The 23,230-nt window shown below is 44.7% G+C and overlaps 1 protein-coding gene and 2 long non-coding RNA genes across 3 annotated transcripts in view; all 3 read right to left on the reverse strand.

Annotated features, from left to right (window-relative positions):
• Positions 1 to 1,220: 1,220 nt before the first annotated feature.
• Positions 1,221 to 3,962, reverse strand: LOC142069758 (uncharacterized). The gene is made up of 2 exons (XR_012665714.1): positions 3,521 to 3,962; positions 1,221 to 1,690 (listed from the first exon to the last, which is right to left on the reverse strand). It is a non-coding gene; the product is annotated as an uncharacterized LOC142069758 (long non-coding RNA).
• A 3,648-nt stretch (positions 3,963 to 7,610) lies between these two features.
• LOC142069760 (uncharacterized) lies at positions 7,611 to 9,234 on the reverse strand. The gene is made up of 2 exons (XR_012665716.1): positions 8,739 to 9,234; positions 7,611 to 8,148 (listed from the first exon to the last, which is right to left on the reverse strand). It is a non-coding gene; the product is annotated as an uncharacterized LOC142069760 (long non-coding RNA).
• A 3,318-nt stretch (positions 9,235 to 12,552) lies between these two features.
• The window catches only part of LOC125625230 (complement component receptor 1-like protein), a 31,725-nt gene continuing 21,047 nt past the window's right edge, over positions 12,553 to 23,230 (reverse strand). Inside the window, exons 11-12 of the mRNA XM_075122037.1 lie at positions 18,061 to 18,090; positions 12,553 to 13,408 (exon numbers count right to left, since the gene is read on the reverse strand). Of these exons, the coding sequence (XP_074978138.1) occupies positions 13,353 to 13,408; positions 18,061 to 18,090 (86 nt within the window). The 3' untranslated portion in view covers positions 12,553 to 13,352. The remainder of the gene's footprint in view (positions 13,409 to 18,060; positions 18,091 to 23,230) is intronic.

Here is a 23,230-nt window from a genome sequence, read left to right on the forward strand (position 1 = left end):
CACCGCAGACTGCACCTGCGGACACAATTGCTAGCTCAGGAGGGAGATGGGTCCAACGGGGTTTTTTTGGGCTGGTGGCAGCATTTACCAAGCCAAGGTCAGAGAAAAGTTGTAACCTTGGAGTTTAATACAAGCCTGGACGGGCAAGTACTAGTTTTTAAAAACCTTGCAGGCCCCCACCTCCTGCACTCGAGGTGCCAGAATGGGGATTCAGCCTTGACAGTTGTGATCTGCAAAGCATCTGTTACCATGGAAGAATGCTTTATTTCAGGCAGTGGGGTTTGTCATGGTCCAATCTGAAAAATGACCGTTTTGAAGGGGGGGGGGGAAAAATCTCAGTATAACAACTCATTTCCAGGAACCTTGCTTGAGGGATGGCTATTGTCTTAAGTATTGTGAAACATGAAGGGGAGGCAGAGATTCAAACACTCCCTAGGATTCATTTGTGCAAATAGTAACCTTGTACTCTAAACTATGCAAAACTAGTTACGTACATAGCTCATTGCGTGGAGATGACTTAAAGAGCCACCCTTAGCACTGACGCAAACAAGAAAAGGTTGTGATGGGAACAGTGTGTAAGGCTTTCATTTTCCATGTCTCTGCCAAAGGCCTGCAAGCTAGCTACCCTACCTTGTGCAGGGCTGTGTTTGTGACCAAGAAGCTGGGAATAAGCGTAGTGCAGCACAGGTCCAGCCACATGTCCATGCCCCTGGAAATGCCCCAAGGACACACTGTACTGGAAATCCCTGCAGGGATGCATCAGAGCTGTCAGATCCATGGACTGTTTGGCTGAAAAGCAGAGAGATGAATTGGGTCCTGCTGCATGATTCCAGCCACCCTCACTCAGGTACTTCATCGCTTTGTGGCTCCGGCTCTAGGGTAGGGTGACCAGATATCCTGATTTTATAGGGACAGTCCTGACGTTGGGGTCTTCTTCTTATATAGGTTCTTATTACCCCACACCCCCGTCCCGATTTTTCACATTTGCTGTCTGGTCACCCTACTCTAGGGGCAAAAACTGAGCCCTTAGGTTTCACACCTGAGACTGGGCAATAAGTGCAGATTGAAACAAAGAATGAGTAACTGACATGAATATGATGACTAAGCACCAACATCCTCAAAGTTTTCTATCAGGGCAATAAAAGGCTCTTTGGTTAGTCAGTGATGACACAGGAGGAATATTGACAGACCAAGCCCAGAAAGCAGCCAAGAGATCAAAGTAAGGTACAAGCAAATTAATTGTGATTCATTCCCAAAGAGCCTCAGATTTTAAGTGGGTAGTCAGGTTTGGGAAGGGTCAAGACTTCTTGAAGTCATCATCATGCCTTTTACTTCGCAAACAGCAGGGATTACACAGATACACCAGCGAAGAGGTGCCATAAGGCCTGTTGGATTATGAATATTAAACAGCGCCAGGTGAACAATCTAGAAGGGACTTTGTTTTTAAGCTTTGATTCTATAGGAGTCATCCAAACACCATGGTGAACCACAGTAGGATTTCATTTTCTCCCCAACCAAACATACATCCTCAAGTTTTACTCTTATTTGGATTAAAAGATGTAAGAACAGACTCCTCTGTAGCACCAGCTATGCTGCATCATCTCCAGACGTGAACTGTTCTTAAAACCATTGAATTGTGCAATCTCCCACAAGCGCACATGGGGCACAAGTCGGTCCAATTAATCTGCAACTAAAGAAAGAAAGAAAGTTTGTTACTGAAGTAATCAAAGAACTGGGTTACAGATCAGAAAGATGGAACATGGTTTCTTTATGCCAGTAAGTGGAGACAAAGGATTGATCAGGGTCATCTCTGCTATAAAACCGGATAGGTCTAACACCACAGGACCAAGGAACACTAGAGTAAGTAAAGTCAATCTAGAGCTATAAACTCTTAGCAAGAGAGTGCTCTCACTTCTTGTCTACACTAGTCAGATGCTTGGGAATGCTGGTTAATTCTCTGCAAAGGGGAACAAGCGATCCTTCTTCTAAACTGGAGATACAAGTAGTAAGGAGTGCAAATATCTCTAACAGGTGGAAGAGGGCTCTAATCACCCCTACTATAGAACTTAATAAATGCCCAGGAAACCATGTTATTTTAGACACTGGTCTGCTCACGGTGCTGTCACATGGAAAAAGGGTTTGGACTTGCTGGATAGGAGGCTGTGCCTCCTCTTATGTTTCTAAGACGTAGAAGAGTGTTTGAAATGCGAGCTGCCACCATTTTACACCTTAGAATTACTATGATTTATCTGCAGCAGTACTAGATACCTCTTCTCTGAATGCCCAGTTGTGTTACCCCAGTTGTCAATGACTCAGCTTAAGCAGCTCACCTTACCTTTCGTCCCCAGCAACGTTTTGTAAAATAAAAATCATACCTAAAGACAACCCATCCTGACAGAAGCGATGAGAAGTCAGCTGCCCTGAGCTGTCACCCACCTGACCCCATCTCCCTTCCATATTCAAAATCTGAGCATCTTAACTGTCGAAGATCTAACCTAATCCTAAACCCAGGGAACTCATGGGCCTGCACAAATCCAAGGCCATCAGTCCATGTAGGTTAGTGCAAAGAAACCCTACCTCCACAAATCCCTCAACTGTGGATCAACCCACTTCACCCAGAAACCAGGCTGACAACCAATCCACACAAAAAAGCATTTAACTTGCAGGGGGTTTGGCGAGCCAACCACCAGCAGGGAGTTACACCTCCCGCCCCCCACACCATATCTCCTCCCTCAGACTGGGGGTCAGCTTCCACCCAGAGACATCTGACTCTTCTTCCCAGAAGACTTAACCCCTGCTGACAGGTCAAGCCCGCTAAAGTTTTGATACAGTGAAAAAACACCTGCACTTGGTTGGTTGTGTTTTTGGTCCCCATCCAATGCAATCTATTCAGTTATCTCAACACCCAGAAAACACCCGCTTATTGGAATGAGGTCACAACCCATTTATGATTCCCCAAGGGTTGCTACATAACCCATATGGACAAAAGCAACAACTGAACTTGACACTACCCTGATAATTATTCACGAGTCCGAAGAAGTCTGCTTCTACCTGGTCCTGCCTTTTATGGGCAATATTCTGCCTCACAATCCCAGCACTGCTTCAAGACACTAGGACTGACCAACAACAGCCCGTTACTTGGCAGAGACCGCACCGATCAGTGAGTGCCACATTACTCTTCAGGTGGGGCTTTCCCTTTGAACTCATGATCCAGCAGCTGCTGGGATGACCGTTTGAAGGTCCAGGCTGGGATTTCCAAAAGCACCTGAGCGAGTTACGTGCCCAGCTCCCACCGAAGGACAGCCATAAACGGGTGGGTAGCATCCTTCAACTCCTTTGAAAGTCACAGGTGTAACTCTTAACAAGGGCCCAGCCCACGGCTACAGATGTACAGCACACCACTCATTTATGTTCTTAAAATGAAGCAGAATTTTGAGTCTCATTTTGCCAGACTTCACCAGCAGTTTTACACCAATCTAGGTTCTGTTAATTAGTCAAAAAAAAGCAACTTGCCACTCACCCTTCACTACAGGAGAAGTTGGCTGTTGCACCAAACCGGAAATCGGTTAAATCAACCCTGCCATTTTGTAGTTCTAGTGATTTACATGGTCTTCCTAGAAGAAAACAAGACGAATATTAGTGTTACCTCAGATTACCTTAATGGGAAAAAGAAAAAGGGATATGCTAACTTGCTCCCCCTAACATAGCAAATACTATGGCAGATCAAGCCAATCATCCAATCCAGTGGTTAACCTTTTTTGGGCTGAGGACCCATTTGTAAATGTTTATGGCCTGTCGTGACCCAGTAAACAGTCTGGGCATGGAGGCCCTGGGGTGGTTTCAGTCAGGTCCTGCATCCCAGGAGGGTTGGTCCCTGCCTGGCATTCACCCACAGTGGTGGTTCCTGTGCCAAGGGGCTAGCTAAGCTGGTCTCTCTGCTTCAGTCATTGCAACCTTCAGGTTTGAAACGTCACTACAGTTTGGCCCCCGCCCCTCGACTGGACCAAATTTGAGAGAGTGAAGTTGCGACCTGGCTCATGGGGTTGCAGCGCTGCTCAGATTTGGCCTACTCACAGTGGCAGATTAACCACTGACCCAATGGGGCCCTTGCCCAAGGGGCCCCGGACAATTGGGGCCCCCCCAGAAAAAGGCGTGCCCCAGCACCCTGACCTGCTCCATGCACCTGCCCAGCGCTCCTGCTGGGGAGCGGACGCAGGGTCTTGCAGGCGTGCCGGGTGGGTGGGGCAGGGCAAGTCTCCATGCCCCCACCCCGCTCCCCAGCTGAAGTGCCTGGGGAGGAAAACAGGGAGACTGCAGGTAGAAGGGGTGGGAAGGGCCCCCCCAACTTGCTCTGGCCCATGGCCCCACAAACCTCTAATCCACCTCTGCCTACCCAGGCTGCTGTCATCATGACGGCTGCTCCAAACCTGAGTGGTGCTGGAATCCCAGAGATTGTAGCACGCAGAGCAGGGAGGTGAGCCACAGGAGCTGCCATGTGACCCTTTGAAACAAGTCTTCTGGCAACCCTATTTTATGTCCCAACCCACAGGTTGAGAAACCCTGGTCTAGTCTTATCTCCTTTCTGACCACGGCCAGTCACAGAAGCTACAGAGAAACCTGTAAAACCTCCATTATGGATAATTATGCCCACAGGAGGCCAGCTGGACAGGGAAAGATTCCTCCTAACCCCACAGTTAATGGCTCCCCTCATGTCCCAAAGAGGAGTAAGCCAACTAAATTATCCAAAGTGCATATATTTATATTGCCAAATTAAGGCCCAGACCCTGAAACACTCACATGCATAACTATATTTACCTGGGTAGACCCATTGATTTGTAGGGGATAGGTCACGAGTGATGTTAAAAACCGTTTTAAGTGTTTGCAGGACAAGAGTTTGAGTGTCTCATCCTTCTTTGAATTCTACCAAACTCTTTACTTCAAAGTCTCATGGCACCGAGTTCCATGGATTAATTATGCATTTTGTCAAGCAATTTCCTGTTATCTGTCCCACGGGAATCCTGATTTTAGGCAAATAAAAATTCTTTTCCTCATTTAAACTCGATGACAGAGATTCTCCTCGCCCCCCAGGACCAGAATATCCAGAAAATTATTTATGATGCTTTATCCACTAATGGAAGCTTATTTCTACAAAAGGATGAACAGTATCAGAAATTCAACATTGCTTCATGGAGTTCAAAACAGAACAACCGTATCCATGCGAAGTTAGAACTTGTTATCATGACTAACTGAAAGAACTTCTCTCTTGATTCAGGGAAGGCACAAAAATTGCCTTCTGTTTATGAAGCAGCTGACTCTGCAGAACACTACTGCACATGCTAATGGCCCAACGACTTCTTGCAATTAGTCACATGCTTATGTCCCATGAAGGCCAGAATATGAGTGTCAAAGACTATGCAAGGAAGTCCCATCGGTGTTCTATAACCATAGCATACAGCTTGATAGGTTTCCACACCCCATTTAGGACTTATGTCCTGCCCTCCAGTCCCATTGGTGTCACGGTTTGGCACCGTCAGCCATTTTGAATTTTTATTTTTTACATTTGAATAGGAGGAATGTTGCATGCTTGTGCTTGGATACATTTGGTGGATTGTTTAGAGGAAAAAAAGGTTGAAAGAAGAGAGTGAGAAAGCGTAAAGATTAAAAAAGGAAGCTTTCGTTAGGTTTAGAGGAAAAAAAGGAAAAAATAAGCACAGGGCAAAGAAAAAAGGTTTTAGAAAAAAAATAAAGCAATAAGAGAGGCTGTGTTACTGAACACATGCAGAGCGAAACGTCCTACTCCAGCAACTGTCGGTAGTGAAATGATAGCTGTTCTTGGAGGTGACCCTTGGGAGCTAGCCCTGTCTTTCGGTAGACCCATCCGTAGCTGCTTTACAGCTATGTCACAGAATGCACTTTTTGAACCAATCCTTTCATACCAAGATTCTAAAAGAAGAGCCTTTCAAAAAAGGACGATCGTGAAGTGTATTATTTGAAAAAACCTCTAGCCAACGAGCATTTGACCATGTGTACAAAACCGGTATTTTTACGAACGGCAGTTTTAAAACCGGTAGCCGAGACAATGGTCATGTCCTTCTACAAGACGCCTCCAGATGCCAAGAAGCTGGAATTGCCCGTGGGTGCACCAGCTCACGTTCAGAAAAGACGACCCATTTACACTTATTTTGCGAAAGAGGCAGACCTGTTGCCGAACCCTGCCTTTCATCCTGAAATTGAACTGAAGAAACAGGAAGAAGACTTTATGGAGTCACGGCCAGTTGTAAAAGACAAAAAAGATCGCGTGCGAAAAAATGTGTTGCTGGCTTTGGAGGAAGCAGACTCGACGGTGGAGGTAAGGCCATTTTGATAACAAATTGATGAAAAATTACAACATGTTTTATAACTATTTATGGTTAAATATTTTTGTTTTTTATAGGTAGGAATGGAAGAAGAGTGAATACGAGGACATGGCAACCGAGGGACTGCTGGAGGATAGCCATGTCGAGAACCAACCGATACACCCAGAGTCATGGAAAGACGGCGACATTGTTATGCTAAAAAGCAAGTGAAAGCTTTACCAGTTGTGAAAAAACTACTACATTTATGTGTTTAAACACGCACACACAGCTGCAGCACAGGGTGACCAGCAAGGTAAGAGATAATGAGCCCCACACAGTACCTACTGCCTGCAGAAATTTTAGTCTAAGCACACCTCACTGCCAGACTGAACTAGTAGTATTTCACTTCACCATCCCAGTTCCTCACTAACCTTTACCAAATTTGGTGCATTTCTACATTTTATGGAAAAAAAACAAAAACAAAAACAAAAAAACAAAATGTTTACTATTTTCCTGCAGTTGAGAGACCTCAACTCCACCTTAAAGTGGTTTTTCAACTATTTCCATTTCATAACCTCAGTGTATGGAAAGTTATGAGCAGAATCACTATGCTACGGAACAGAGACAGACAGCTAATGTGACTCACATCAACTCCCCCCTTCATCTTAAGTCAGCTCACAACAACTTTCAATTGGACTTTTCCTCCTTAACTCACTTGGGCTCTTTTGAAAACACCATTAATTGTGTTTAAAATGCCAAAAGCACCCACTGGCCCATCTACACTAAGCTTCCCAATGCTACCGCCATTGGTGGCCTTGTGTACACTGGGAGCTGGTCTACACTAACGCTGTAAGTCAGTTTATGGCGGGGTGGGAGGTTGTTTATGGCGGGGTGGGAGGTTGAGGCAAATCGCCTGGCTCCTGGTTACGCGCAGCCAGACACCAGGGCGGTTAGAAGAGCACAGGAGGGCGCGATACGCATCAGAGAAGCTTTGAAAACCAGTTTCATGACTGGCCAGGCTACGGTGTGAAAGTTCTGTTTGTTTCTCCTTGATGAAACCCCCCGCCCCTTGGTTCACTCTACTTCCCTGTAAGCTAACCACCCGCCCCTCCTCCCTTCAATCACCGCTTGCAGAGGCAATAAAGTCATTGTTGCTTCACATTCATGCATTCTTTATTCATTCATCACACAAATAGGGGGATGACTACCAAGGTAGCCCAGGAGGGGTGGTGGAGGAGGGAAGGAAAATGCCACACAGCACTTTAAGCACAGCACTTTAAAAGTTTACAACTTTAAAATTTATTGAATGACAGCCTTCTTTTTTTTGGGCAATCCTCTGTGGTGGAGTGGCTGGTTGGCCGGAGGCCCCCCCACCGCCTTCTTGGGCGTCTGGGTGTGGAGGCTATGGAACTTGGGGAGGAGGGCGGTTGGTTACAGAGGGGCAGCAGTGGCAGTCTGTGCTCCAGCTGCCTTTGCTGCAGCTCAACCATACACTGGAGCATACTGGTTTGGTCCTGCAGCAGCCTCAGCATTGAATCCTGCCTCCTCTCATCACGCTGCCGCCACATTTGAGCTTCAGCCCTCTCTTCAGCCCGCCACTTACTCTCTTCAGCCCGCCACCTCTCCTCCCGGTCATTTTGTGCTTTCCTGCACTCTGACATTATTTGCCTCCACGCATTCGTCTGTGCTCGGTCAGTGTGGGAGGACAGCATGAGCTCGGAGAACATTTCATCACGAGTGCGTTTTATTTTCTTTCTAAGCTTCACTAGCCTCTGGGAAGGAGAAGATCCTGTGATCATTGAAACACATGCAGCTGGTGGAGAAAAAAAAAAAGGGACAGCGTTATTTAAAAAGACACATTTTATAAAACAGTGGCTACAGTCTTTCAGGGTAAACCTTGCTGTTAACATTACATACATAGCACATGTGCTTTCGTTACAAGGTCGCATTTTGCCTCCTCCCACCGCGTGACTACCCTCTCAACCTTTCCCCCTCCCTGTGGCTAACAGCGGGGAACATTTCTGTTTAGCCACAGGCAAACAGCCCAGCAGGAATGGGCTCCTCTGAGTGTCCCCTGAAGAAAAGCACTCTATTTCAAACAGGTGACCATGAATTATATCTCACTCTACTGAGGATAACACAGAGAGATAAAGAACGGATGTTGTTTGAATGCCAGCAAACATACACTGCAATGCTGTGTTCTACAATGTTTCCCGAGTACGTGTTACTGGCCTGGAGTGGTAAAGTGTCCTACCATGAAGGACGCAATAAGGCTGCCCTCCCCAGAAACCTTTTGCAAAGGCTTTAGGACTACATCTAGGAGAACCGCAAATGCCAGGGCAAAGTAATCCTTTCACATGCTTGCTTTTAAACCATGTATAGTATTTTAAAAGGTACACTCACCAGAGGTCCCTTCTCCGCCTGCTGGGTCCAGGAGGCAGCCTTGGGTGGGTTCGGGGGGTACTGGCTCCAGGTCCAGGGTGAGAAACAGTTCCTGGCTGTCGGGAAAACCGGTTTCTCCGCTTGCTTGCTGTGAGCTATCTACAACCTCCTCCTCATCTTCTTCGTCCCCAAAACCTGCTTCCGTATTGCCTCCATCTCATAGAATCATAGAATCATAGAATATAAGGGTTGGAAGGGACCCCAGAAGGTCATCTAGTCCAACCCCCTGCTCGAAGCAGGACCAATTCCCAGTTAAATCATCCCAGCCAGGGCTTTGTCAAGCCTGACCTTAAAAACCTCTAAGGAAGGAGATTCTACCACCTCCCTAGGTAACGCATTCCAGTGTTTCACCACCCTCTTAGTGAAAGTTTTTCCTAATATCCAATCTAAACCTCCCCCACTGCAGCTTGAGACCATTACTCCTCGTTCTGTCATCTGCTACCATTGAGAACAGTCTAGAGCCATCCTCTTTGGAACCCCCTTTCAGGTAGTTGAAAGCAGCTATCAAATCCCCCCTCATTCTTCTCTTCTGCAGGCTAAACAATCCCAGCTCCCTCAGCCTCTCCTCATAACTCATGTGTTCCAGACCCCTAATCATTTTTGTTGCCCTTCGCTGGACTCTCTCCAATTTATCCACATCCTTCTTGTAGTGTGGGGCCCAAAACTGGACACAGTACTCCAGATGAGGCCTCACCAATGTCGAATAGAGGGGGACGATCACGTCCCTCAATCTGCTCGCTATGCCCCTACTTATACATCCCAAAATGCCATTGGCCTTCTTGGCAACAAGGGCACACTGCTGACTCATATCCAGCTTCTCGTCCACTGTCACCCCTAGGTCCTTTTCCGCAGAACTGCTGCCTAGCCATTCGGTCCCTAGTCTGTAGCTGTGCATTGGGTTCTTCCGTCCTAAGTGCAGGACCCTGCACTTATCCTTATTGAACCTCATCAGATTTCTTTTGGCCCAATCCTCCAATTTGTCTAGGTCCTTCTGTATCCTATCCCTCCCCTCTAGTGTATCTACCACTCCTCCCAGTTTAGTATCATCCGCAAATTTGCTGAGAGTGCAATCCACACCATCCTCCAGATCATTTATGAAGATATTGAACAAAACCGGCCCCAGGACCGACCCTTGGGGCACTCCACTTGATACCGGCTGCCAACTAGACATGGAGCCATTGATAACTACCCGTTGAGCCCGACAATCTAGCCAACTTTCTATCCACCTTATAGTCCATTCATCCAGCCCATACTTCCTTAACTTGCTGACAAGAATACTGTGGGAGACCGTGTCAAAAGCTTTGCTAAAGTCAAGAAACAATACATCCACTGCTTTCCCTTCATCCACAGAACCAGTAATCTCATCATAGAAGGCGATTAGATTAGTCAGGCATGACCTTCCCTTGGTGAATCCATGCTGGCTGTTCCTGATCACTTTCCTCTCATGCAAGTGCTTCAGGATTGATTCTTTGAGGACCTGCTCCATGATTTTTCCAGGGACTGAAGTGAGGCTCACTGGCCTGTAGTTCCCAGGATCCTCCTTCTTCCCTTTTTTAAAGATTGGCACTACATTAGCCTTTTTCCAGTCATCCGGGACTTCCCCGGTTCGCCACGAGTTTTCAAAGATAATGGCCAATGGCTCTGCAATCACAGCCGCCAGTTCCTTCAGCACTCTCGGATGCAACTCGTCCGGCCCCATGGACTTGTGCACGTCCAGCTTTTCTAAATAGTCCCTAACCACCTCTGTCTCCACAGAGGGCTGTCCATCTCTTCCCCATTTTGTGATGCCCAGCGTAGCAGTCTGGGAGCTGACCTTGTTAGTGAAAACAGAGGCAAAAAAAGCATTGAGTACATTAGCTTTTTCCACATCCTCTGTCACTAGTTTGCCTCCCTCATTCAGTAAGGGGCCCACACATTCCTTGGCTTTCTTCTTGTTGCCAACATATCTGAAGAAACCCTTCTTGTTACTCTTGACATCTCTGGCTAGCTGCAGCTCCAGGTGCGATTTGGCCCTCCTGATAACATTCCTACATGCCCGAGCAATATTTTTATACTCTTCCCTGGTCATATGTCCAACCTTCCACTTCTTGTAAGCTTCTTTTTTATGTTTAAGATCCGCTAAGATTTCACCATTAAGCCAAGCTGGTCGCCTGCCATATTTACTATTCTTTCGACTCATCGGGATGGTTTGTCCCTGTAACCTCAACAGGGATTCCTTGAAATACAGCCAGCTCTCCTGGACTCCTTTCCCCTTCAAGTTAGTCCCCCAGGGGATCCTGGCCATCCGTTCCCTGAGGGAGTCGAAGTCTGCTTTCCTGAAGTCCAGGGTCCGTATCGTGCTGCTTACCTTTCTTCCCTGTGTCAGGATCCTGAACTCAACCAACTCATGGTCACTGCCTCCCAGATTCCCATCCACTTTTGCTTCCCCCACTAATTCTACCCGGTTTGTGAGCAGCAGGTCAAGAAAAGCGCCCCCCCTAGTTGGCTCCTCTAGCACTTGCGCCAGGAAATTGTCCCCTACGCTTTCCAAAAACGTCCTGGATTGTCTATGCACCGCTGTATTGCTCTCCCAGCAGATATCAGGAAAATTAAAGTCACCCATGAGAATCAGGGCATGCGATCCAGTAGCTTCCGTGAGCTGCCGGAAGAAAGCCTCATCTACCTATCTCCATTGAAGGAGTCAAACAACACGGCTGGGGTAGTGGTGGCTGAACCCCCTAAAATGGCATGCAGCTCATCATAGAAGCGGCATGTTTGGGGCTCTGACCCAGAGCGGCTGTTCGCCTCTCTGGTTTTCTGGTAGGCTTGCCTCAGCTCCTTCAGTTTCACGCGGCACTGCTTCGGGTCCCTGTTATGGCCTCTGTCCTTCATGCCCTGGGAGATTTTCACAAAGGTTTTGGCATTTCGAAAACTGGAACGGAGTTCTGATAGCACGGATTCCTCTCCCCAAACAGCGATCAGATCCCATACCTCCCGTTCGGTCCATGCTGGAGCTCTTTTGCGATTCTGGGACTCCATCATGGTCACCTGTGCTGATGAGCTCTGCATGGTCACCTGCAGCTTGCCACGCTGGCCAAACAGGAAATGAGATTCAAAAGTTTGCAGTTCTTTTCCTGTCTACCTGGCCAGTGCATCTGAGTTGAGAGTGCTGTCCAGAGCGGTCATAATGGAGCACTCTGGGATAGCTCCCGGAGGCCAATACCATCGAATTGTGTCCACAGTACCCCAAATTCGAGCCGGCAACATCGATTTAAGCGCTAATCCACTTGTCAGGGGTGGAGTAAGGAAATCGATTTTAAGAGCCCTTTAAGTCGAAATAAAGGGCTTCATTGTGTGGACGGGTGCAGGTTTACATCGATTTAACGCTGCTAAATTCGACCTAAAGTCCTAGTGTAGACCAGGGCTAAGCCGTCTCTGTGCCACTAGATGGGACACAACACCACACCCAGGAGGTGTGTGGGTAATACTATCACACTCTTATTCAGTTTGGATAGTACCTTGTAGTTTCCTGGCAGTGCATTGTTACAAGGCTGACAAAGTGCTACCCCTTGCTAGAAAGACCCATGCCCTAGGAAATCATGGATTTTTTGGGGGGGTGGGGTGCAAAAAGAAGTACTAGTTTCATCTGCTCTTGAAAGCACTTAGTGTCCAGATCACAGTCGAGGGGTAGATGTCAACCACATTTTTACATCGCTATCGAGAGAGTCAGGATGCTATAGTCTTTGTACAGACTTTTATTCAGAGAAAAAAAAAAGACTTAAGTACAACACAGAAATTCCAGTTTGTTCATTTAATAAATTTTCAGATTGCCAAGTAAAATTCTGTACAACTTGCATAACTACAAATAATTTATGTTTTCAGTGACAGTGACAAACAGCATTTGGCTATGAACACCTTCTCACAGCAGAGAATTATTTCCTGAACGTAACAAGCTTGCTTTAAATGCTACCAACAACTTATTTTCAACTACTGAAATAGAAAAATAAAGACATTTCCTTTAGGCACGGAATCAGAAGAATCTGATCACAAGTATAACCATTTTACTGCTTACTTATCAGAAAGCGTTCATAAGGAAACAGAGGTAATTTATTTTGCCTCTCAATACGGGTTTAAAAAATTTGATAGGTGTTCAGAATCCACACTGAGTCTTGCACACGTCCATGCACTTCACCCTGGGATGCTACACTGAGGACACACTAAATATAAGCCTTGGGGTAAGAGTAGTTTGGGGCTGTCTGTTATTGTTGTTTTTGGAGTTTCCTGGACATGAGAGCAAAAGGAACACTGATTATTCTGGAGATTTGATTTTGAAACTGAGGATAAATTTGAATTAAACAAAAGCCGACAGCAGTTCAAGGAGTATCTTTGGCATCATTAAATCTGTACTTTAAAAGGGATAATACATACTTCAAAATAGAAACCTCCAAATAGAAATCTCAACAGGCTCTCGCTCGCAACAGCAAAATCCACAACCCTGAACACAACTGTAATGAGAGGAATCTGGGATCACGAGAAAAGTTTAGTACAAGCATATGACGATTGCTTCAATTTTTCCATTTTCTTCCAATATCACATTCACTGTCTGATGAACAAGTTAGTAATCAGCACGGCAAGAATGACACGCATCTTTCCTGAAAAACCAAAAGAAAGAAAGTTATAACCAAAAGTAAAAATGCATAATATCTTGATTTCACTCCCCATGTTTAGGATAATGAGAGTTTTCATTTTACATTCTGTCTGAAAGATTTGTTTAGTTAATTTTAGAGTTACATTAACACAATTATAAATTCATTTCCAATTAAAGCACAGTTCATGCTGTTTCTTCTCAGAGGCCATGTCCAAAACAGAAGAGAGGTAGAAAAAAATTCATGAGGAGGATTAATCTGTAATCAAAGTTGGCAAACAGTGGTAAGCTAGTTATTACATATCCTAAATACAGGAGAACTGGACTATCTATGCTCCCTCCCCGTAACGCTCAGCTGTTTAGAGCACTGGAAAGGCAAGGGGGTCATCTATAACATAACACTCTTTTAGGACATATTTGTTTCTTCCACTGACCACTCACATTGTACAAGAATCTCATTCAACTGTACACCCCAAGAATACCACGTAGAGTACTCCTGAAGAGTCAACAGTACTTTCGTACACTGTCAGGGCCCACGGTTTCACAGTGAACCCACTACGAAACACACCCACACCACCTGAGCTCTTCTTCAGCAGAGATCTGTTTAACATCTCCAGCCTGCTGGAGAGCTCCGCACACAAAACTGTATCAGCTAAAAGTTGAAACGTAAAGTCTGTATGCTGCTACTCCTCTACTGAATGAAGTCTCGGATTTAAGGATAGAATTGCAACCTTACACCAGAAATGAAAGTCCAACATGGGCTTTGTAGCATTAATATTCTTCTGGAGAAAATATTTGTTCTTATATCATCAAAATGGTAATATACTGAAGTAACGTTTAAATGTGTTAAGACAGAGCTGTTAATGACAAGTTACATCACAAGGACATAAGGTACACAATGCATTCATAACTGCTGTGGTTGACAGAATGATTCCATAGAAATGGAGAATTTAGCGGATATTCACATAAGTGTCACATTCAACATATCTGTTCAGGCCACAGAACAAAGGTAACCTAAGAAAGTAATTTATAGTCTCAATTTGATATGTTGCATAGTTATATTATGTTCTTGCAGATAACGGTTCATCAGAACCGCACCATCTTTTCACACTGAAGTAAATATTTTCTATTAAAACACCTTTCTGGACCCAAGCAAGGTTTTTTTCCACATTCCTGTAGATCACTGAAGCGCTGTTTTGCATCATATGGGCTCAAGAGCAGGAAAGGAGAGAAACTAATTCCATAAAATATGACTCCAGAATTCAAGAGTAAAAATCAAAGTTGCTTTTGCTTCCTTAAAAGGAGGCTTTTTGTATCATTAGAACTCCGAAGAAAACTGATGCTGAATATTAGGAAAATTTTTGACGGCAATGGATTTTTTTGGGAGGGTGGGACGGAAGGGCAGGGGGAAGTAGTGAAAGCCCTATTACCTGGAACTTTTAAAACTAGCATGGACTAAAATGGTAGAGAAAAGTACTGCAGAGAACAATCCTGCCTTTGCAGGGACAGGATGATTCGACAGACTCCCCCCAGCCACACACCCCCTTCTATAATTCTATATTCGTGAGGTTAAGCGGTTTAAAAAAAAATCCTTACACGTTATTTCCATATCATTAAAAAAAGAAAGATTTTTTAAAAAAAAACTAGTTAATGCTATTTACTTTTGCATTTCTTTCAATGCACATAGGGATTTTTTTTTTCTTTTTACTTTCTAAGCACTAGCACAATGAAGCATTGCAGTGTGTTGCAAACTCTAAGAGAATGTTCAAATCCAAAAATCTTTTCTAAAATTTTATGTACAATTTTCTATTAAAACTCAATTGTGAAAGAAATCCCACACAAGGTAAAAACCTATATGCAAGATACCCAGCTGTGCCCCTTGGAAAGGAGGCACAGTTTTAACTCATGCCTCTTATCAATATTAATATTCATATTTCTGCCAATCAAACATCCCCAGGGGATTGCAGCAAACAGGTCTGTCAAGCCTCAGGTTCACATGATTGGGTCTATAGGGTTCATTTATAATTAGTGTACGTGCTAGAACCCCTTTACTGAATGAAGTCTCAGATTTATTTAAGCATATTGCTCTCCTAGAAAACACTGAAAAGAGTTATTAATAGTTTTGGCAAATGATTGGTCAATATGCAATTTAATTAAAGACAGGTATAAAGCTTTTAAAATTGTTTCCTAAAAACTGAAGTTAAACCACTGGAAAAACCTATGGCTTTACATTTTCAGACAGCAAACGGTCTCTGGGATTAAGTTAACACAAAAACAATAGACAATTTTCTTCTCTAATATGTTTCAGAGGAACAGCCGTGTTAGTCTGTATTCGCAAAAAGAAAAGGAGTACTTGTGGCACCTTAGAGACTAACCAATTTATTTGAGCATGAGCTTTCGTGAGCCACAGCTCACTTCATCAGATGTTTACCGTGGAAACTGCAGCAGCATGCAGTTGATAGATTTCCACTCCATACGGCTAAATGCAGTGCCTTGCATAATGACAAATAAATTGGTTAGTCTCTAAGGTGCCACAAGTACTCCTTTTCTTTTTGCGAATACAGACTAACACGGCTGTTCCTCTGAAACCTGTCATTATGCAAGGCACTGCATTTAGCCATATGGAGTGGAAATCTATCAACTGCATGCTGCTGCAGTTTCCACGGTAAACATCTGATGAAGTGAGCTATGGCTCACGAAAGCTCATGCTCAAATAAATTGGTTAGTCTCTAAGGTGCCACAAGTACTCCTTTTCTTTTTTCTCTAATATGTGTGTCTTTTCCTATTTAATAGACAACTCTGGTTAAAATTTATAGGACAACGAGTTACCTCATTTAGGATAGTTCTCTTTCAAAACTGTTCCCAGTTAAATCCTAGCAAGTCCTTATTTTTCATAGTCAGAGAGACTACATAGCAACATGTTACTTGCAAGTCTTCTTGATACTGGATTTCTTTTACTCTGGCAGTAATAGCCCATTTTAAATGCGAGTATCTTTTCCTCCAACAGAGATAAAAGTGATAGCAAGCAGAAAGGATCTCTCAAGTCAGTTACCTGTGTAGCTGGAGACAGTTCTAAGTTAACAGTTGTAGGATGCTGCACATCTCATTAGCTTAGACACGACATGGGACACCATGTGTTGTTAAAGGCTTATGATCATTGGCCTTTGCTTACAGATTAAGGACAAAATAAGCCTCAGCATCAGAATTCTCATTTACCCTACAAAAGATATTAGGCAGGTGCTTTGTTGAAATATCCTGTAAGCTAAGAATGTGTATGATGTGGATGGGTAGAGTTGAGTCTCTGCCTACACAGGTAACAAGCAATACTTCCATTTCTAAAAATTGTAAAACAGTAAAAAGCAGGCTTCACAGCATCTAAGATGTCTCTTGCAAAGTCAGGGCTAAACACAAAGAAATTTAGACAAACTAGATCTTGGTGCAAATCAAAACGCACTTCAGAAACCATGGCGCCCAAGGGAACTTGATTTTAAATGGTAGTTTTTCATTTTAAAGCCATTTTTAAAAGCTTTTACACAGTATTAATTAGCAGCAAGACAAAATCTTCACTGTGAACGCTGTAGCGAGCAGAACTTGAACAGCAGATCAATAGGATTACGTTTTTAGTTTGCCATATTCACATTTTACAAGCCTGAAAGAGTTGCAGGCATTTCTGAAGACATTCTGGGCTTGAATCTCTTGGGGTCCAAGGGAAAAGGCTCTGGGTCGCACACCTAGTTTGAGGGTAACTCAAGTATTCCTATTTTGTTAATGGGAGAAGAAAATCAAAAGAGAGAAGACACTTTGGGTTGGGGGATTGGGACAGAAACACTAAGGCCGTGTCCATGCTGGAGCTGGAGTCTCCAGCTCGGGCAGACATAGCTCCGTGCTAGCATGCTGAAAACAGAAGCATAGCTGTGGCGGCACGAGGGGCAAGACAGCCATCCAAGTACAGTGCCACTGCAGCCACGCTTGTGTTTTCAGCACTCCAGCTCAATCAGCGCTAACGCAGATATGTCTGCACCCGAGCTCAAAGTTACAGCTCCAGCGTAGACACACACACTACGTTTCAAACCACCATTCATCCCCACCCCCTTCCCTCCCACTGGCCAAGCTGAACGCGCCCCGATTTTTCCTTTTTACATGGATCTACAGTTTAAAAATGGAGCTTTCATTGTCCTTGGTTGTGTAAAGGGAGTGATTTGTAGAAGCTGAGAAACCTATTTTAAAGTAATATACTGAAAATTTAATCTAACAGCTGAACTTACTAAGTTGTGCAAAAGTGACTACATGCAGTGAGCCTCTGCCGTGTTCCCCCACCCACACCCTCAGGCTGCCGAGGAGATGGGCTGAGGGTAAGATGGATATTTAAGGGCAACTCTTTCTAGTATTACACACAAAAGTCCTACATTAAACATCCTATGTTAAAAGAACATTAATAAGTCAAGCATCTGCCTCATGAGCTTTTACATGGCACCACTCGACAGAACATAATACAGTAACAGAAAAACTCTCTCACCCGGAGTAGATGCCTCACGTAGTGAAGCAGCGGGGAAAAAATTGCTTGAAATGAAGTGGAACATAAATACTTTATGCTATTACCATATCTTACCATGTAAAGTCTATGCATTGAATTATTTTTTAAAATTTTAGATTACTTACCAATAGCAATCACGGTACCAGTGTTCAGCCCTAGAAAGAAAAAAAGTGCAAGGTGAGCTGAAGTGACACATTACATGAATGCCAAATAACTATAGGAATCCATTGATTCCTATTGGTGCAACATTTAGTACCTTAAACCACACGCTAAATTAAACAAATAGACTCAAATTAATACCATCATGCAAATTACAGAATTTATAAGGCATACTGGAAACCAGGATCTGACCCCTAGATAATCCAATATTGAAAGAAGAAAGGATACCTGGAAAAGCTGCCTATTACTTGTACATTGTAATAGAGACATGACGACAGACCTGAGAATTGACAGGGCAAAACCTCTATAAAGATTTCCTCTATTATGAATGAATGCTCTCATTTGCAGAATTCTTATGCATCCTTCTGAGACCAGAGGGCCCTCCCCTCCAGACACTTTCAGGATCTCAGCTGCCAAATTCTGCACTGACCTGAAGAACAGCTCTGGGGAAGCTTGAAAGCTTGACTCTCCTCACCAACAGAAGTTGGTCCAATGAAAGATATTACCTCACCCACCTTGTCTCTCTAATATCCTGGCACCAACATGGCTACAACAAAACACTGCACACAAATTCTGCACTGGTCAGCCAAATTTTTACCTATAGCAAAAGTCACTAGAGGTGCGGTGTTTGGATCAGCTACCACAAAACAGGCCTCTACACGTAACCACAGGATTAGTGACACCAGGTTCTTTGCCAACCTGTACTTATTTGGGAGCAGAGCAGAAACAGGAGAAGAGTGGTATTTTTATTTTGATACTCCTGCTGTCATTACCAGAGGATCAGTCAACTCAAGCCTAACCGTTACTTACGGAACAAAAAGTGAACTGAGTAGACATCTCATCGGATCTGTATTCATCACTGAGAATTTTTGAATTCTCATCATTGACACTTGACTACCAGTTAAGCCTGTAGCTGCCTGTGCCATTATTGTGCAGAATTCAGACTGACAGTTTCATACAGCTGGCATTTTAGAGAGATATATTGAGTGAGTGGCCATCAGCAGGTGGGTATTATCATACAGACGAGTGGGGGAAAAAGGAATTAAGGAAGAGGTAGTTCTGGGTGGGAGACAAGACTACTACCTAGGTATAGGAATTTAATTCCAGCCTCAGTCTTATAATTCACACCTGGGCATAAGGGGCATTCAGGTGAGCACAACTGTATTTTGTTATATATTATGAAGCGCAAACTGAAGTAAGTGTGCAGAATGCTCCAGTTCAATGTGTAAACCAACGCCTCCACCATCCACCTTGAGGATTCTAGGTATCTGAGCACAGTGGTTTTTTCGCTCCCTTTATCGTCACCAGGTTTACCTGGGCTTTCTTTAGGGCCATTTGGGGTTGTGTTCAGAGTAGGTTCCGCAAAAAAAAAAAAAAAAAAAAAAAAAAGGAGATTTACAAGACGATACAGAAGCAACCCACTTATCTGAATATGCTGAACAAAGCCACGCCATGCAGGGAAAGACCTCAAAGGCGACAAGACAACTAGAGAGCGATTTTACAAAGTTAGTTTGCAACAAAACATGCTAAAACTGAGTCCCAAGACTGCTCCTTTTCTCTCTCCCCGGTCGAAGGATCAAGCACTATCTGCTAGCACACTATTCAACTAGGCAACACAGACAAGCTATTTTACCCATTTCATTTTCCTTAGGATTTCTGTTGAGTTTGCACAGTGACAAGTGTCCACATGCATGTGGACACATTACTCGTACAGCCATGCCAAGAACTAATTCTTTGAACCAGAAGCCATCTACTCCTACACAAAATAATTAGTATTACAGTACAGTTTTCAAGATGATCCATCTTCGGCCAAGTCAACATGCCTGGAGTGCCACACCCCCTAGGAGCTTGTAAGCGTCTATTCCCTCGCTTAGTACATGGTCTCCCCAATTCTCAAAAGCTATCGTCTCATCCTACCTATGCCTCCAAACTGTTCCCTTACCTCCCTTCGTTTGTAAGTTCTCCCAACACACCCCTGCCTCATGTTTCTTCTCTCCAACACCATCCTTCACCCCCTCCAGCCTGGTTTGTCCTCTTCATTCCACCCTAACTTCTCTAACCAAGCTTTTTAACTGCTCCTTCCCAGACCAGTCTCAGGCCTGTACTCCGCTCCATCCCCCTCTTCCTGTTGGACCCAGTTGATCCTCTCAAGACTGTTGAGCCAGGGATGAGAGTCTCGTAGATGCCCAGGTTATTTTCCCCCTCTGGCTCCTCGGCAGAGTCTCTTGCAGGTTCCTCCTCTAGGATACTGTGGGATCTGAGTTACTACAGAGAAGTCTTTCCTGGGTGTCTGGCTGGTGAGTCTTGCCCACATGCTCAGGGTTTAGCTGATCGCCATATCTGGGGTCAGGAAGGAATTTTCCTCCAGGGCAGATTGGCAGAGGCTTTGGGGGTTTTTTCACCTTTTCCTGCCGTGTGGGGCATGGGTCACTTGCTGGAGGATTCTCTGCACCTTGAAGTCTTGAAACCATGAGTTGAGGACTTCAATAGCTCAGACATAGGTTAGGGGTTTGTTACAGCAATGGGTAGATAAGATTCTGTGGCCTGCTTTGTGCAGGAGGTCAGACTAGACGATCATAATGGTCCCTTCTGACCTTAAAGTCTATGAGTCTTCCTCTTGACTTCGGCTTTACTCTGGACTCATGCCCGCAACGCTACGCGACGACTGGAGAAACATATCGGCTGCCACTGGATGTGATGCGAGGAATGCCAGGAGCTGGGAGGCCTGGTGCCACAGCTGAAGAATACAGATCACACTATCACTCCGAGAGCTAGAACCATGCTGGAGAGGACCCTGAAGGATGCCACCTGCGCCACTACGTGGAAAACCTGAAACGGAAGCCGGACCAGGGCAAGGCATTTGAGGTGACGTGCAAGTGGGACCCAGCAACCACTTCCTCCCTGGGAGCAGCTTCACCCCATTTGCCAACTGGAAGTGCAGCCACAGGGCCCAGCTCAACCGCGTCCCACTGAACGGAGCTGTCCACACCATGGGATTAGGGACAAGCGATGCGGGAAGTGCGGCTACGCCAACGAGACGCTACCCCACGTCCTGTGTAGCTGCAAGCCCCATTCAAGAGCTTGAATGCCACCAATGCCATCCAAGGTCGCCTGGCCAGAGCCATCCCGCCACCAGTGGGGAAGGTTGCCGTAAACTCCGCCATCCCCGGAACCAACAGCCAACTGCAACCAGACATTGTCATCACCAGCAAGGACCGGAAGAAGATCATGGTGGACATCACAATGGCTTTCAAGAACAGGATCCTGGCCTTCTACAATGCCAGAGCTTGAAAGGTAGAGAAATATGCCCCTCTGGCCGAAACCTTGAGAACAAAGGGTTACCAGGTCCAGACAAACGCACTGACTGTCAGAGTCCTTGGCGCATGGGACCCCAGTAAGGAGCGAGTGCGGAGATAATATGGATTCGGTTAACGCTACACTCGGCTGATGTGGCAACTCATGGTGTCCGACGATGAACATGTAGATGAATATGTAGATGGTCGAGGAACATCTACATAGAACACATCACTGGACATCGGCAATACCAGGAGGGATGAGCTGGAGTGCCGCTGAGAAGCGCAGTCAGGAAAGTAACAAATACTTTCCTCGTGGATCGTATTTTCTAAATGGACAACCGACCTAATTCTCAATTACTGAGGGACAATCTCCACTCATTGATAGATTTTGTTTTCCACGACCAAATCTCTGCACAACTTTTCAAGAGTGATGTACCTGAGTATTCGGATATCTAAACTGTATTGTTAAATTGATTCACCTAAATTGGGGTTATTGCTGATTATGTGCTCTATGTATCATATGACTTTTAAAAACTAAACTTTATATTTGTAAACAAGCTAAGCACTATACCCAGATGATCACAAGCTAAATATGAGTCAACAGCGTAACACTGTTGCAAAACAAGCAAACATCATTCTTGGATGTATTAGTAGGAGTGTTGTAAGCAAGACACGAGAAGCAATTCTTCCGCTCTACTCCGCACTGATTAGGCCTCAACTGGAATAGTGTGTCCAGTTCTGGGCGCCACATTTCAGGAAAGATGTGGACAAACTGGAGAGAGTCCAGAGAAGAGCAAACAAAATTATTAAAGGTCTAGAAAACATGACCTAAGAGGGAAGATTGAAAAAATGGGGTTTGTTTAGTCTGGAGAAGAGAAGACTGACAGGAGACATAACAGTTTTCAAGCTCATAAAAGGTTGTTACAAGGTGGAGGGAGAAATCTTCTTCTTCTTCTTCACCTCTGATGATAGGACAGGAAGCAACGGGCCTAAATGGCAGCAAAGGTGGTTTAGGTTGGATATTAGGAAAAACTTCCTGTCACGGTGATTAAGCACTGGAATACATTGCCTAGGAGGTTGTGAAATCTCCTTCATTGGGGATTTTTAAGAGCAGGTTGGACAAACATCTGTCTGGGATGGTCTAGATAATCCTTAGTCCTACCTTAAGTGCAGGTGACTGGACTAGATGACCTCTCGAGGTCCCTTCCAGTTCCATGATTCTATGTACAGACACTCTTTTACCAACTGTCAAGGTTCCTCCCCAACTCTGAACTCTAGGGTACAGATGTGGGGACCTGCATGAAAAACCTCCTGAGCTTATCTTTACCAGCTTAGGTCAAAACTTCCCCAAGGTACAAAATATTCCACCCTTTGTCCTTGGATAGGCCGCTACCACCACCAAACTAATACTGGTTACTGGGGAAGAGCTGTTTAGAGGAGTCTTTCCCCCCAAAATACTTCCCAAAGCCTTACACCCCACTTCCTGGACAAGGTTTGGTAAAAAGCCTCACCAATTTGCCTAGGTGACTACAGACCCAGACCCTTGGATCTTAAGAACAATGAACTATCCTCCCAACACTTGCACCCCCCTTTTTCTGGGAAATGTTGGATAGAAAGCCTCACCAATTTGCATAGGTGACCACAGACCCAAACCCTTGGATCTGAGAACAATGAAAAAGCATTCAGCTTTCTTACAAGAAGACTTTTAATAAAAATAGTAGTAAATAGAAATAAAGAAATCCCCCCTGTAAAATCAGGATGGTAGATACCTACAGGGTAATTAGATTCAAAAACATAGAGAACCCCTCCAGGCAAAACCTTAAGTTACAAAAAAAAAAAA

Source organism: Caretta caretta, chromosome 21 (assembly GCF_965140235.1).
Source record: "Caretta caretta isolate rCarCar2 chromosome 21, rCarCar1.hap1, whole genome shotgun sequence".
Lineage (NCBI taxonomy): Eukaryota > Metazoa > Chordata > Testudines > Cheloniidae > Caretta > Caretta caretta.